The sequence below is a fragment of the Tamandua tetradactyla genome, chromosome 6, assembly GCF_023851605.1.
Source record: "Tamandua tetradactyla isolate mTamTet1 chromosome 6, mTamTet1.pri, whole genome shotgun sequence".
Taxonomy (NCBI): Eukaryota; Metazoa; Chordata; class Mammalia; order Pilosa; family Myrmecophagidae; genus Tamandua; species Tamandua tetradactyla.
The window spans coordinates 114,081,150-114,096,812 of record NC_135332.1 but is presented as its reverse complement, the minus strand read 5'-3'; the positions used below and the strand labels follow the sequence as shown (position 1 = coordinate 114,096,812).

Genomic DNA, 15,663 nt, shown 5'->3' with positions numbered 1-15,663 from the left:
ACAGTAGCTGATAGGCAAATGTGTATATATGTTTAAATTTAAACTGAAATAATAAAATAGTGTTTGTCATTATCTACAGTTGCTCTTGATAACTGAATTTTAAATTAACTTATTATGTCTTCTGATTGTGTAGAAAAAGAAGGGTTTTACTGTTTTGAATGAAACTTGGCATTCTTGGCATGCCAGAAAAAATCCCTAGCTGGTTTTATTTCACTAATCCTTCCTTATTCTTCAGGAAAGTATTTGTTCATTAGCTGAGGTGTGATTTCCTTTCTGCCTTAGAATCCATTCAGCAGGACAGGCACTGTTTTCTGTTTTGTTTACTCGTCAATCTTAAGTCTCTACACAGTGACTGGCACATTAATTACTTGTTGACTCGGTAGATGAATGATTCTAAAATATGGTCATCTTTTACACAAAAAAGTGTTTTGCATTTTGCAGTCATAGTGCTTTGCATTTTGTATGCTGTACAGTGGGGTCACATTTCATTATTTTTCCATGTGAGTATTCCATTATTGCAGCCCATTTGTTGAATTTGTTTGTTTTTTGTTTGTTTGTTCTGCTTGCTTGCTTGTATTTTTGGACAGTGCATGGACTGGGATCAAACCCTGGTCTCCCACATAGTGCTTTTTTTTTTTTTTGCATGGTCAGGCACCCGGGTCTCCAGCATGGCGGGTGAGAACTCTGCCTGCTGAGCCATAGTGGCCTGCCTCTGCATACTGCTTGCTTTTTTTTTTTAGGTATTGTTTTGTTTTGTTGACTTTTACAAAGGGGATTTATTTAGTTACACATTTATAGTTCTTTGGAGGAAAGACACATGGTGACATCTGCTGGGATTCTCTCCTGGCTTCTGTGTTTAGATGGCTTTCCCCAGAGTGATTCCTTTCTGCATTTCCAAACGTCCGGTCTGTACTCTGTACATAGTGCATTTTTAACAGAAAGAAAATTCAAATTATATTTTCCCTATGTATTCTCTATTTGTTAAATTTAAAATATACTGCTTTCTATAATATACATATGTTTATAAGTTTCTGTTTTCAATAAAAGTCTTTAAAGTACGGGATCCTTAATGTTCACATCACAGAGGTTAAGAATTTAGGAATTATCTGGTTTCATTTATGGGCTCTGAATAGTTCTATCTGGGTGGCCTTGTTCAAGTTATTTTCTCTCTTCTGTACCTTAGTTTTCTCATCTGTAAAATGGGGATAATCATAGGTTGTTATAAGAACCTAAGGAGTTCATACATGCAACTAGGGAATGCCTGCTAAAATAATAAGCATTCAATAAATGATAGTTTTTTAACGATCCTGAATTTGAATCCTGATTTGTCATTTATGTTGTGTGACTTTGTGCTGGTTTGAAAGGATGTATGTCCCCTAGAAAAGCCATGCTTTAATCTAAATCCCATTTCATAAAAACAGAATAATCCCTATTCAATACTGTATGTTTGAATCTGTAATCAGATCACGTCAGATGTGATTTAATCAAGAGTGGTTGATAAACTAGATTAGGTGACGACATGTCTCCACCCATTTGGTTGGGTCTTGATAAGTTTCTGGAGTCCTATAAAAGAGGAAACATTTTGGAGAATGAAAGAGATTCGGAGAGAGCAGAGAATGCTGCAGCCCCACGAAGCAGAGTCCACAAGCCAGTGACCTTTGGAGATGAAGAAGGAAAATGCCTTCCAGGGAGCTTCATGAAACCAGAAGCCAGGAGAGGAAGCTAGCAGATGATGCCGTGTTCGCCATGTGCCTTCTCACTTGAGAGAGAAACCCTGAACTTCATCAGCTTTCTTGAACCAAGGTATCTTTCCCTGGATACCTTAGAGTGGACATTTCTATAGACTTAATTGGGACATTTTCTCAGCCTTAGAACTATAAACCAGCAACTTATTAAATCTCCCTTTTATAAGCCATTCCGTTTCTGGTATATTGCATTCCGGCAGCTGGCAAACTAGAATAGACTTGTTCAAATTACTTATGGAAAGAGGTCAGAATGGTTAAATAACATGTAGGGTGTCAGCATAATTATATATGTGTGTATATATGCTTAATACATACATTGCTCTCAAAATATGGGCTTTAAGGAAGAAAACATCTATAAAGTACTTAACATATATTATGTATATAGTAAGTGTTAGCCAAAAAAGTACATAGTATGTATACTTTTGTTAATTTAAATAAAAAGTTTTTAAAATTGGAAAATTATATAAACTGTCTTGCTCTTGTTGTTTTAGTAACTTTTACTTGTAAACCAGGAAGTTTGGTCGTTTTTTTTTAACTCAAGGAAAATTGAAATGGCTTTCAGAATAAAGGAAAATAATTGAATTTTAAGTGGGACAAGTTATGAAACTCAAACACAAGCACTGCATTGTAGTTTGTAGTTCAATAACTTCTTTCCAGAATGCTAAGCCTTTAATGGAACCTGGTTTTCAGAATATTAAATAAAGACTAAGTACACCTGCTGGGGTTGGGAGGGAGTGGGAGAGTACCTTACATTTTGCAAGGAATTTTCTTCCCACAATGTTTTTGTATCTGAAATCTTATTAAAATCTAGTGTTGTTATTCCAGGTCATATTAGTCCAACTGATGTTGTTGGATGTGTAAGTGGCCCAGTGACTGGCTATATTAAGGAATTTTGCCTGTGATAATTTAGAAAAGTAGAAATGATCTTATTCTGTTGATGTCAGACTAGACATTTTCCCCTCTGTTGGTAATGATAGTTTAGAACAGCTCTCTGCTACTTACATATTCTGTATTGCGTCTTGCTGAGATAAGACTCTAAAAGAGATCTTTTGCTTCTTTCAGAGAGAGAGGTAGATGAAGGAAATGTTATAGCAAAATATTGTGTAAACATAAACATGAATGTTATCTGTTTATTTGGTTGTTACAGCATGTGTTAAAGAGCTGCTGCTGCCCATTTGCAGCCTTATGTGTTTATTACAGTCTCCCAGTGGCATCTTGAAGTGTCTTTCAGCTAAAAAATTCATGAGTATTATTGGCTTTCAGTCAGAAAATGGAATATGTCTTCTAGTTACTGTCTGATATTCCACTTTGAGGCCATTATACAAAATAAACCTAAGAGGAGAACTTATTGAGAAGTAAGGAATTTTTAGCTTAAACATGTGTTTATACCCTCTTATTATCTTCCATGAACTAAGAAACAGCAAGAGACGGTAGGTGCTGAAGCCATTTTCCTCAGAGAAGAATAGTTGTAGTTGTAGTTTGTTTTCTGTAATCCTGTAGTCAATTGTAAACTACTCATCTTTTAGGATTGAAAATTGTATCCTAATAATAGGAGTTTCTGTTTGGTTTATTGCAGTTATTTAAAAAGACAAGTGCATAGTAAGTTGCTCTAAACTAGTGAAGTCGAACTGAGAATTAGTTTCCAAATAAGATATATTTGCTCTGGTTTTGTGGAAAGTAAGTCCCCTAAAAGTCTGCAACATAACTATAATCATTGAATTTGTATTTGCAGACTGTTAATATGTGAGATGAATTAAAATACTATTGTATGAAAACCAAGAAGTAATATAGTGTCATGTAAAGATAAGGTTAAAAGTATTCTTATCTAGTAAAAAGAATATTAAGACTTTCAGGGAAATGTGCCATTTTACTAGCTGAATTAGTTTTATTTTTGAAATATTGTATGATATAGTCTCTCTCTGTGCTAAATGCATTACTGTTTTGCCAGTAGGAAGAAAAAAATGAATTTCTACGTGTTCTCATCCCTCCATTGAATGAATCTGCATATTTCTAGTTCCATTTTTTATACATGCATGACGATTTTTCTTTCTTTGTTCATGTGGTTCAACTATATATCCTCACTTAGTCTATTTATTTACTGCATAGAATATGTATTTAATTATTTCCAAAGGTTGTGGTCTTGCCAAAATAATGTTTATTTTGGGTAATGTTGACCAGTTAACCCTAACCCTGTTTGCAAAGAGGTATTCCAATTTGTCCTTTGTCAATTTGATGTCGTTACTTCTGTATCATCTTACTGACTTCCAGAGTTTGGCCCATTCTGTTCTTTCCCCTTCTCAGGCATCCATGCCTAAAAGCACACTTTGTTTATTTAAATATAGATACTGTGTTTTCTTAGACTTATCAATCTGACCCAGTATTTTTGTAAAATAAAAGGATCTCTCGGTACACAATATGCTTTAAGGGAGAAACTGTTTCAAGTTAAAAATGAGCGAACATTTTCATTGCTGATAAAGAAATGGGGAATGTAACTTTAGTTGTTGAAGTGGGAAGCTGAGCAATGAAGGAGGGGCTCTAAAAGATTATCCTTTCAGATTTGGTTACAGAAATGACAAAGTGTTTAATTTGCTCCACAACCCATGTGGATCTTTGCCCAAATTATGGTGTTTATAAAATTAACATCATCATCAGAGTTATGGTTTAAGGAAAAATAATGCAGAACGTACAGAGTTTCCAAATATACATTTTTAATATTGCTTGCCTACTTCTCAGTGTTCCATGGTTTGTGAAGAATCACACTGAAGACATTAGAATAGCTTTATTACTTGACAAGAGACTTCATAGAGGACCTGGAAGGCTCTGAAATAGGTAAAAGCCTTTCTGGTCTCCTCTCCAGGGGTAGGTGATTTGCGAGGGCAGGTCTTCCTTAGATAGGTGTTGATCAGTTGCTTAAGCGCTGTTTTGGATGACATTTCTAACTTGAAAACTTCATTGTAAATTTATTCTGATGGTAAGGAATTTCAGAGAGGGCTTAATTTATAAAATATTGCTGGGAGCAATTTACTTTCGCATTTTATTTTGATTTCTGTTACTGTGCTAAGGATTTAATTGGCATTGTTCACCCCTCCCTCAAGGTTTAATTACTTCTAAAAATTAAACATTAAATACTGTGGATCTAACGTTTTCTTCTACTGTCTGTCTAGCTTATATAAGTTGAAGTCACAGAATGTAGGGAGGATTACTGTCACGGTGAAAGGAGAGACTTTTATTATTGACAACAAGAACAAGCAAATTGAAACTTCTTTTCCAATCTTGTCCTTTCATAATACCCCAACATCTGGCAGAAACTGGCTTACTCTCGATGACTGTAATTACCATTAGATACTACCCCCTGAGTTTACTCATGTCATTTTCAGTTTTTGTGATTTACATTGAACAGTCTGAGAATGGAGAGTGAAATACTGGGGAATTTTAATTTCATGTGAATGTTGAAAATGTGCAAAACTTTTAAGAAACTGTTAATTTAGGACTGATTACAAAATAAGCCCTCAGTTACACCCTTAAGAATTTTCCATTTCCGATTTTAACTCTTATCTGCAAAAATGTATTAAAACTCATCCATCCATACAGTTTATTTATTTTAGATGATTTTTCTATGAGTATCTTTTCTAGGAATAGTCATATATCTACATCCATCTACCCATCTTTCTGTCTGTCTGTCTCTCTGTCTGTCTGTCTTTGGTTTTTATTTGCTTCACATCTACCTTGCCCGTATTTTGAGTGGGGATAAAAATGAACACACCTACTCCCACAACACTTTCTATTTTAAATTACCAATAGTTGCTCTGAGCATAGCCTTTAGGGCATAAGAATATCAGACAAAGTCATCTAGATTAGAACAGGACAGTTTTTCTTTTATCCCTGCTCCAACCTTAAATTCTCTTCCCTTTCCCCACCCCCATCTCTGAATCTGTGTTCTTTTTGTTTCTCTTGGATGATTAGCAGTGACTCAGATGAGGGAATCTTGAGTATTGGCACTTTCCTGTGCATCCCTTATGGAAAGCCACTTGAGTGGGGTTTGATCCTGCCCGGCCGTCTTACTATAGGCCATCAAAAATACATTCTGCTTTGCTTTGACTTCAGTGGTCTGTATTCCCTTCCCTTGGTTTTTTTTTTTTCCTTTGGTGGTTTAGAGGTAGATTGGAAGTGTTGTACTGGGGAGACATAACCCAGGAAACAAACATGTTTGGAAAAGGGGACATATGGGACAAACAGAAAAATAAGGAACCAAGTATGTTTATAAAGCTATGTTTAGATTTTTTTTTTCTATGTTTAGATTTTGAGGAAATGTGTTTAAGGTACTTTCACATAAAAATAAAAGGGAAAACATGGCACATAAATAACTTACTTCTAGAGATAATTAATGATTTTTATAAACTACAAATAGAGCAATTTGTAAGCCAACCTTGAGTAGGTACAAGTGGAATATAAACAACCTGCTCAAGTGGTTTTACTGTATTTGCACTAGAAAACGTTCGCTCTTTGCTGCACTCCTCAATTTGGTGAAGCCCATTCGTTGAAAATGTATCATGCTATCCCTTCATGCAAAGTTACAATTATTAGTGTTTACATTCTGGGAAATGTAGAGGTAAGTGCTCTGAATGCTAAGTTAAATCCCTAACCTGGGTACATACAACTTTATGTAACTTTATGTAAAGCAGTCATTTATTTAAACTATTTATTAAAAAATTTGCTATTTCATATTTCTGATGGTACTCTTTTTGCGGTGCTCGGGCTTGCCTGGCCCGCCCGCACTGGGGTCTCGTCCTCGGATGAGGTTCGGCTGGAGAGCGGCGTCAGCCGAGACCGGGGGCTCGAAGGTCTGGAGGGCGCGCGAGCACAATAAACCGAGACTAAAGAATAATTGCAGCAGTTTATTGCATGGGGGCTCGCGGGACCTAGCCGGCTGGCAAGGCTTACAGACTAGGCTCCTATGATGAGGAAGCACATGGAATATAAAGGGTCGGTGAGGGGGAGTTAATGGAGGCGGAAGAACTTTGATGGACAGCTGGTATGGTGTCGTGTAGGATGTGGATTGGTTAGGGGGTGTGTTAAACAAAATGAAGTACTGTAAGTATTATAATGAGCGGAGAGATGAGGAGTGTACATGGTCCAATGAAGAAGGGGTGAAAGGTTAGTGTGATATAAGGTCAGGAGTTGCTAGGCAGAAGACTAGATTGGCAGGGCTTGTAGGATCGAGAGATGTTTGGACCTGTCAGGGCATACTAAGACAGATATAAGAAGACAGCTATGGATATAAGCGGCACTTTTAATATACATGGTAATACGTTGTGAGAAAATAGCCACATTTCTTAGCAAAATATATCACATATACCTGCTATGTATGGGACATTTTACTATAAACAGATTAATTATGTATATATTTGGGGGGGGTGTGCATGGTCCAGGAATCGAATCCGTGTTTCCCACATAGAAGGCGAACATTCTACCACTGAACCACCCATGCACCCGCATAATTTTATATATATTTATTTTTTGGTATGCTGTATGGTGGGGTCACATTTCATTGTTTTTTCCATGTGAGTATTATCCTGTTATTGCAGCATCATTTTGTTGAATTTTTGTTTGTTTTGTTTGTTTTTTATTTTTTTTAATTTTTTATTAATTAAAAAAATTACAAGAAACAAACATTCCCAACACATACACTCAGCAATTCACAATATCATCACATAGTTGCATATTCATCATCATGATCATTTCCTAGAACATTAGCATCAATTCAGAAAAAGAAATAAAAAGACAACAGAAAAATATAACAAACAGAAAAAAAAAATTTTACAGGCCATACCCCTTACTGATCCCTTTCATTGATCACTAGCATTTCAAACTAAATCTATTTTAACATTTGTTCCCCCTATTATTTATTTTTATTCCATATGTTCCTCTCATCTGTTGAAAAGGTAGATAAAAGGAGCATCAGACCCTTGGTTTTCACAATCACACAGTCACATTGTGAAAGCTATATCATTATACAATCATCAAGAAACATGGCTACTGGAACACAGCTCTACATTTTCAGGCAGTTCCCTCCAGCCTCTCCATTTCATCTTGGATAACAAGGTGATATCTACTTAATGCGTAAGAATAACCTCCAGGATAACCTCTCGACCCTGTTTGGAATCTCTCAGCCATTGATACTTTGTCGCATTTCACTCTTCCACCTGTTGGTGGAGAAAGTTTTCTCAATCCCTTGATGCTGGGTCTCAGCTCACTCTAGAGTTTTTCTCAGTCCCTTGATGCTGAATCTCAGCTCATTCTGGGATTTCTGTTCCACGCTGCCAGGAAGATCCATACCTCTGGTAGTCATGTCCCATGTAGTCAGGCGGAGGGTGGTGAGTCTGTTTGCTGTGTTGGCTGGAGAGAGAGGCCACATCTGAGCAACAAAAGAGGTTTTCTTGGTGGTGACTCTTAAGCTTAATTTTAAGTAGGCTTGACCTATCCCCTGTGGGGTTAAGTTTCATATGAACAAACCCCAAGACTGGAGGCTCAGCCTATAGCTTTGGTTGTCCACACTGCTTGTGCGAATATCAAGAATTCAACTTGGGGAAGTTGAGTTTTCCCCCATTCTCACCATTCCCCAAAGGGGACTTTGCAAATACTTTTCCACTCACTGATCAAATCACTCTGGGATTCATCATGGCATCACCTGGACAAACCAACACAATCTCATGCCTATACAAAGTTCCATGTACTTAAGGTATTCAATCAACTATCTACATAAGTTGTATTAGGAGATGCACTAGTCAAAGTATAGATTTGTACCAAATAAACATTTTTTGCTTTAGTTTCACATATTATTTGAAATTTTAAACTATTAAGTACCATCTATTTTCAGCACACTGCAGTAATGACATTCTTTTGTTCTTCCTCATGCAAAAAAACATTTTTTAAGTTTGTACATTTAGTCACTATCATTATACACTCTAGGTATTCCCATATTACATCATCTCAATCTTTATCGTCTATCTTTCTTTGTGATTTCATTTATGCCCCAGCCCTCCTCCCTCTATCATTCTCATATGCAGTCTCATATTGCATTTACAATACAATTTTAACATATTGTATTATAGTTAGGTAATATTGTGCTGTCCATTTCTGAGTTTTTATATTCAGTCCTGTTGCACAATCTGTATCCCTTCAGCTCCAATTACCCAATATCTTACCCTATTTCTATCTCCTGATGGTCACTGTTACCAAGGAGATATTCCAAGTTTATTCACTAGTGTCAGTTCGTATCAGTGAGACCATACAGTATTTGTACTTTTGTTTCTGGCTAATCACATTCAGCATAATGTCCTTAAGGTCCATTCATGTTGTTACAGACTTCATAACTTTATTCTGTCTTACAGCTGCATAATATTCCATCTTATGTAAATGTCACAGTTTGTTTAGTCAGCTGTCTGTTGATGGACATTTTGGCTGTTTCCATCTCTTGGTAATTGTTAATAATGCTGCTATAAACATTGGTGTGTAAATGTCCATTTGTGTCCTTGGCCTTGTGTCCTTTGAGTAGAGACAGCATATAGATGGGTCCTGTTTTTTAATCCATTCTGCCAGACTATGTCTTTTGATTGGAGAGTTTAATCCATTAACATTCAGTGTTATTACTGCATGGGTCGTACTTTCTTCTACTATTTTGCCTTCTGGATTTTATATGTCATATCTAATTTTCCTTCTTTTTACCTTTACTTATAGTCTTCCTTTCTACACTCTTCTCCACACCTCTCTCTTCTGTCTTCGTATCTGTCTCTAGTGTTCCCTTTAGTATTTCTTGCAGAGCTGGTCTCTTGGTCACAAATTCTCTCAGTGATTTTTTGTCTGAAAATGTTTTAATTTCTCCCTCTTTTCTGAAGGACAATTTTGCTGGATATAGAATTCTTGGTTGGCAGTTTTTCTCTTTTAATAATTTAAATATATCATCAAACTGTCTTCTCGCCTCCATGGTTTCTGCTGAGAGATCTGCGCATAGTCTTACTGGGCTTCCCTTGTATGTGATGGATTGCTTTTCTCTTGCTGCTTTCAAGATCCTCTCTTTCTCTTTGACCTCTGAAATTCTGATTATTAAATGTCTTGGAGTATGTCTATTTGAATCTATTCTCTTTGGGGTACGCTGCACTTCTTGTACCCCAAAGAGAAAAGATCCAAATAGACATACTCCAAGACATTTAATTTTAAGTCTTTCAGAAGAGTTGGGAAATTTTCAGTGATAATTTCCTCCCTTAGTTTTTTTCCTCCTTTTCCCTTTTCTTCTCCTTCTGGGACACCCACAACACGTATATTCATGCACTTCATATTGTCTTTCAGTTCCCTGAGTCCCTGCTCATATTTTTCCATTTTTTTCCTTATAGTTTCTGTTTCTTGTTGGATTTCAGATGTTCCGTCCTCCAGTTCAGAAATCCTATGTTCTGTCTCACGAAATCTACCATTGTAGGTTTCCATTGTTTTTTTCATCTCTTCTACTGTGTCTTTCATTCCTGTAAGTTCTGTGATTTGTTTTTTCAGACTTTCTTCTTTTTGTTCTTTTCTTGCCTTCTTTATATCCTCCCTCAATTCATTGATTTTGTTTTTGATGAGATTTTCCATGTCTGTTCGTACACTCTGAATTAATTGTTTCAGCTCCTGTATGTCATTTGAATTGTTGGTTTGTTCCTTTGGCTGGGCCATATCTTCAGTTTTCCTGCTGTGATTTGTTATTTTTTGCTGGTGTCTAGGCATTTAATTACCTTAATTAGTTTATTCTGGAGATTGCTTTCACTTCTTTTATCTAGGGTTTTCTTGCTGGATGAATTTGTTGTCTATCTGTTCTTTGACATTCTGTTCAGCTTTATCTGGACCTTTAGCTTAAGTTTTGTTTAACAGAAGAGAATTTTTCAGTTCTTGTTTTCTTGTTTCTTGTTCTGCTTGTGTGGTGCCTTTCCCCCACACACACTTAGGAGGGTTTACTTAGATATTATTGACCCCAGCCAGATTTTCCCAGACCAAATTGGCCTCCTATCAGGAGGAAAGAGTCACCTGCATCGGTTTCCCTGAGGGTGAGACCCAGCAGGTTGAAAGACTTTCCTGTGAAGTCTCTGGACTCTGTTTTTCTTATCCTGCCCAGTATGTGGCCCTTGTCTGACTGCAGGTCCCACCAGTGTAAGATGATGCGGTACCTTTAACTTTGGCAGACTCTCCCTGCTGGGGGTGTGGTGGAGACAGAGGAGAGGTTGTAGGCTGGTTTTAATGGCTTCAAATTACCAAGCCCTGGTGTCTGAATTCCTTGATGGAGGGATTCCACCTGAGTTGGGCTTCACCTCTCCCCTGGGGAAGGCACAAGCTCCAGATAAGCCCCAAAAGAGCTCACTTCTGCCTATGCCTAGGGCAGTTGCAGCCTGAAAAGTCCTGCCGCTGTATCCAGAGGCAGTCAAGCCTTTGTAGATACACAGCCACAAAAACCTCTGTTTCCTTCTTTTTTTTTCCCCCTTTTTCTGTCAGTTCTGCCCCCTTGGCGTTGGGGCAAAAATGAGCAACCTCCACTTTGATCAGGTTCACCCAAGATGGGGGCCTATTTTTAGTAGTCAGAATTTGTTAATTAGTTCCACAATTGGCATTTGATTGTGCCCAGTCCCTGCTGCTGGTAAAGTCCTTTCCTTTCCCTTCTGGGAATCGGCCTGTGGGGGAGGGGCTCACAGCTGGTCCAGACTGGGGTATGCTATGTGTCCGGTCACTATCGTGGCTCCGGGAGCTATTCTGTACTGTTTCTGGTTATTTAGTAGTTGTTCTAGAGGACGAACTAAAATGCGCACATTGTTAAGCCACCATCTTGACCTGGAAGTGTTTGTTTGTTTTGCTTTTGGGGGGGCAAGGGGGAAATGCATGGACTGGGAATTGAACCCGGGTCTCCCGCATGGTAGGTGAGAATTGTACCACTTAACTAACTATCTTTGTACCCCCCAGATAATTATATTTTGATGATAAAATTTTTATGACTTGTAGAAAGCTGCTTCCAGGGAGAAAATTTCCCAACCATTTGTTGAAAGGTTTCTTAGATTTTATCTATAATGTTCTTTCATTACATGCTCATGAGTAAAACCATGGGGATTGTGTTTCAGGGGGAAATAAATAAAAATTAATGTTTGTAAGTTATTGTCTAAGAAGAGTTCTGGTGTTTAGATTTTCTCTTTCACCTTCTGTCCTTTTATGCCTCCTGTAATGTGTTTCTATTTAGGGTGTTGAAATATTTTGGAAATAGATAATGTTGATGATGGTTGCACAACATTGTGAATATAATTAATTGCACTGAATTGTACGCTTAAAAATTGTTGAAGTGGCCAGTTTTTTTTTTAGAAATCATACCATTCTACATATGCAATCAGTAATTCTTAGCATTATCACATAGATGCATGATCATCGTTTCTTAGTACATTTGCATCAGTTTAGAGGAACTAGCAACACAACAGAAAAAGATATAGAATGTTAATATAGAGAAAAGAAATAAAAGTAATAATAATAGTAAAATAAAAAAAAAACCTATAGCTCAGATGCAGCTTCATTCAGTGTTTTAACATGATTACTTTACACTTAGGTATTATTGTGCTGTACATTTTTGAGTTTTTGTATCTAGTCCTGTTGCACAGTCTGTATCCCTTCAGCTCTAATTACCCATTATCTTACCCTGTTTCTAACTCCTGCTGGACTCTGTTACCAATGACATATTCCAAGTTTATTCTCAAATATCCGTTCACATCAGTGGGACCATACAGTATTTGTCCTTTAGTTTTTGGCTGGACTCACTCAGCATAATGTTCTCTAGGTCCATCCATGTTATTACATGCTTCATAAGTTTATCTTGTCTTAAAGCTGCATAATATTCCATTGTATGTATATACCACAGTTTGTTTAGCCATTCTTCTGTTGATGGACATTTTGGCTGTTTCCATCTCCTTGCAATTGTAAATAACGCTGCTATAAACATTGGTGTGCAAATGTCCGTTTGTGTCTTTGCCCTTAAGTCCTTTGAGTAGATACCTAGCAATGGTATTGCTGGGTCGTATGGCAATTCTATATTCAGCTTTTTGAGGAACCGCCAAACTGCCTTCCATAGTGGTTGCACCATTTGACATTCCCACCAACAGTGAATAAGTGTGCCTCTTTCTCCGCATCGTCTCCAGCAATTGTCATTTTCTGTTTTGTTGATAATGGCCATTCTGGTGGGTGTGAGATGATATCTCATTGTGGTTTTGATTTACATTTCTCTAATGGCCAGGGACATTGAGCATCTCTTCATGTGCCTCTTGGCCATCCGTATTTCCTCTTCTGGTAGGTGTCTGTTCAAGTCTTTTTCCCATTTTGTAATTGGGTTGGCTGTCATTTTGTTGTTGAGTTGAACAATCTCTTTATAAATTCTGGATACTAGACCTTTATCTGATATGTCATTTCCAAATATTATCTCCCATTGTGTAGGCTGTCTTTCTACTTTCTTGATGAAGTTCTTTGATGCACAAAAGTGTTTAATTTTGAGGAGCTCCCATTTATTTATTTCCTTCTTCAGTGAAGTTTTTTGTTATATCTTAAATAGTGAGATTGTCTAAATCTGTATATAAATCCCAGTTCTGCCATTTGCTCTTCATCTCAACAACTCTGTGCTATAGGTCCCAATGTCAACTCTGTGCTGTAGGTCCCAATGATTTTTCCTGTTTTACAGATGAGGTAATTAGAGCATGGGAAGTAAAGTTTAAGGTCAGAAGTCTAATAACCAAGTGGTAGGCTTTGGACCTTACTTCTGGCCTGGTGCTACTGTGCTATACTACTTCTCATAGTCTATGTTAGAAGATTAAATTGTATCAGAAAGTTGCTTGGTACATAGTAAATTCTAAATGAATAGTAAATAAATACTATTTACTTCTTATCAGGCCAAATTTATGACCACAGTACAGGACCTCAGTACTTTGTTACATCGCTCCCATTGGCAGGAAGCTTAGCATTAGTTCTAGGAATTGTACCCGCCCCTGTTGCCCTCTTGAATTGAAGATGTAATTGGTGCAGCCTTTCTCAACGGATCAAGTGTTTCTCCATCCTATTTACATGTGACTCTTTAAAAATTTTCCACTCCTCTGTCCCCTTGGATCAGAGTATTGAGACTGAGCTTCCCACATCATTCCACTGAACCAGCTGCGCAATATGATTGGTATTTGGCAGTGCTGTGCTGTTCAGTCTCAGGTGTTGTTCTTTTTAGCCCACCTTCCTCTTTGTTCTTGATAAACCTGTTGCTCTTCCTTATGTCCTTTGGTCTTCTACTAATTTTGCCCTTCCTCTGATTTTTCCAGTCCAGAAAGTAGAAATGCCACTGTTATTGAAAGTTAAAAAATAAAAATAAAAAAAGGTGATTTTTGAAGCCCTGGGAAAGATTTTTAAACGCTAACTAAATCTTTGGGGGCTGCATTTTTTTTCTTTTGCTAACTAGTTATTAAACAATAGCATTTTGAATAACAATCATCTATTATTCAAGGTTTTCCAGAACCCTATATTAGTCTGTTTATTTAGTTCTTATATTTAGAGCTTAAACCTCTTTTACTCTCATGTTCTTTGCATACTTAAATATTTTTTTGTATCTGCTAAGAAGAACAAATGTGAAAGCACCAATTCTCTTATTATTTGTCCTTTTATTTTCTTATTGAAAGGAATTCAGCCAGCAGGATCCAGTAATGTTTCCTGAATTTGGGAGATTCATCTGAAGACTTTGGTGATAGCAGCTAGAATCAGTTGAGGGGGAGGGATCAGAGTCTGCAGTAAGTCCAGGGGCTACAGGATTTGTGAGAGAGAAAGCTGCCAGGGTGTGCGCAGAGAGGCTGACTGCCCTGGCGAAAGGGCAGAGCCTGCTGAACGGGGAGGCAGGAAGATCCTCCTCTGGGAGGGGCATTGCGTTCTGAGGCCTGGGGGTAGGGAGCTCAGGACTAGAGGCTGGAGGAGGATTCCAAATTCAAGAGGCTAAATTTAGAAACATTCGATTTAGTGAGGTGGCACTGCCTCTTCCCTGGGCTGGCTGTCATGGGTGAATTATTGCAGCATAGGCTTTACATTGGCCAACCCAAAACAACTGGGAAGAGCCCCTTAAAACACCTGTAGTTTCCACATGGTGCAAGGTTGCTTCTGAAACTGGAGGATGGCAGCATAAACCCTGGGCTAACAGATTTTAGTTCCTGATGATAAAATGCGACTCTGGTTTAAAGGGTCTGGAACCAATAAGGTAGGCTTGTTTGGTTTTGAAATGTTAACCTTTACATTTGCTTAAGCTTTGAGCAAAGTAAAAGCATAATAATAATAATTTTTAATTAACTTTTTCATTAGAGGTTATACATGTATAACAATCCAGTGTATTAATTATTATTGTTAAATTTCTGAGTGAAGTTAATGTTCTTTTGTTGTTGGTAAATTCATTAGATATATTATCATCAAGCTCTTTTCACTTTTTTTCCTTCATATTAGTTGCTGATATGTGTTCAAGATGAGTGGGATGGGAGAAAATACCTCTGACCCATCCAGGGCAGAGACAAGAAAGCGCAAGGAATGTCCTGATCAGCTTGGACCCAGGTTAGACTCTTGCTGAGAAAAAGATTCAGACTTCTCATGAAGGTCACATGTATGCTTCTTTGATATTTTAGAATTGATTTTACTCCTGATCCAAATATTTGATTTTTTATTTTTCTTATTAACAATTAAATCTTTAAATATATTATTTAGCTTATATTTTGAATATGCTAATAAGTTATAGAGATTATTATTCTTTACAAGAAGATGAAAGCTACATATCTCTTCTGATGTCCCCTGTGTAATTGACTTTTTTTGTAGGGGTAGAGTTGGGGGTGTGGGTGGGTGGGCGGTACATGGCCTGAAATCT

General features: G+C 37.3%; 1 protein-coding gene across 6 annotated transcripts in view; it reads left to right on the top strand.

Annotated features, from left to right (window-relative positions):
* Positions 1-15,663, top strand: part of NCOA2 (nuclear receptor coactivator 2) — a 331,589-nt gene that overhangs the window by 197,369 nt on the left and 118,557 nt on the right. For 4 of the 6 annotated variants that reach the window (XM_077166969.1, XM_077166965.1, XM_077166966.1 and 1 more), the window contains one exon: positions 15,252-15,356. In XM_077166969.1, coding sequence (XP_077023084.1) covers positions 15,271-15,356 — 86 coding nt within the window. In that variant the 5' untranslated portion in view covers positions 15,252-15,270. Of the gene's footprint in view, positions 1-14,456; positions 15,013-15,251; positions 15,406-15,663 lie in introns of those variants that run through there. The other 2 variants (XM_077166967.1, XM_077166970.1) reach the window with 2 other exon arrangements.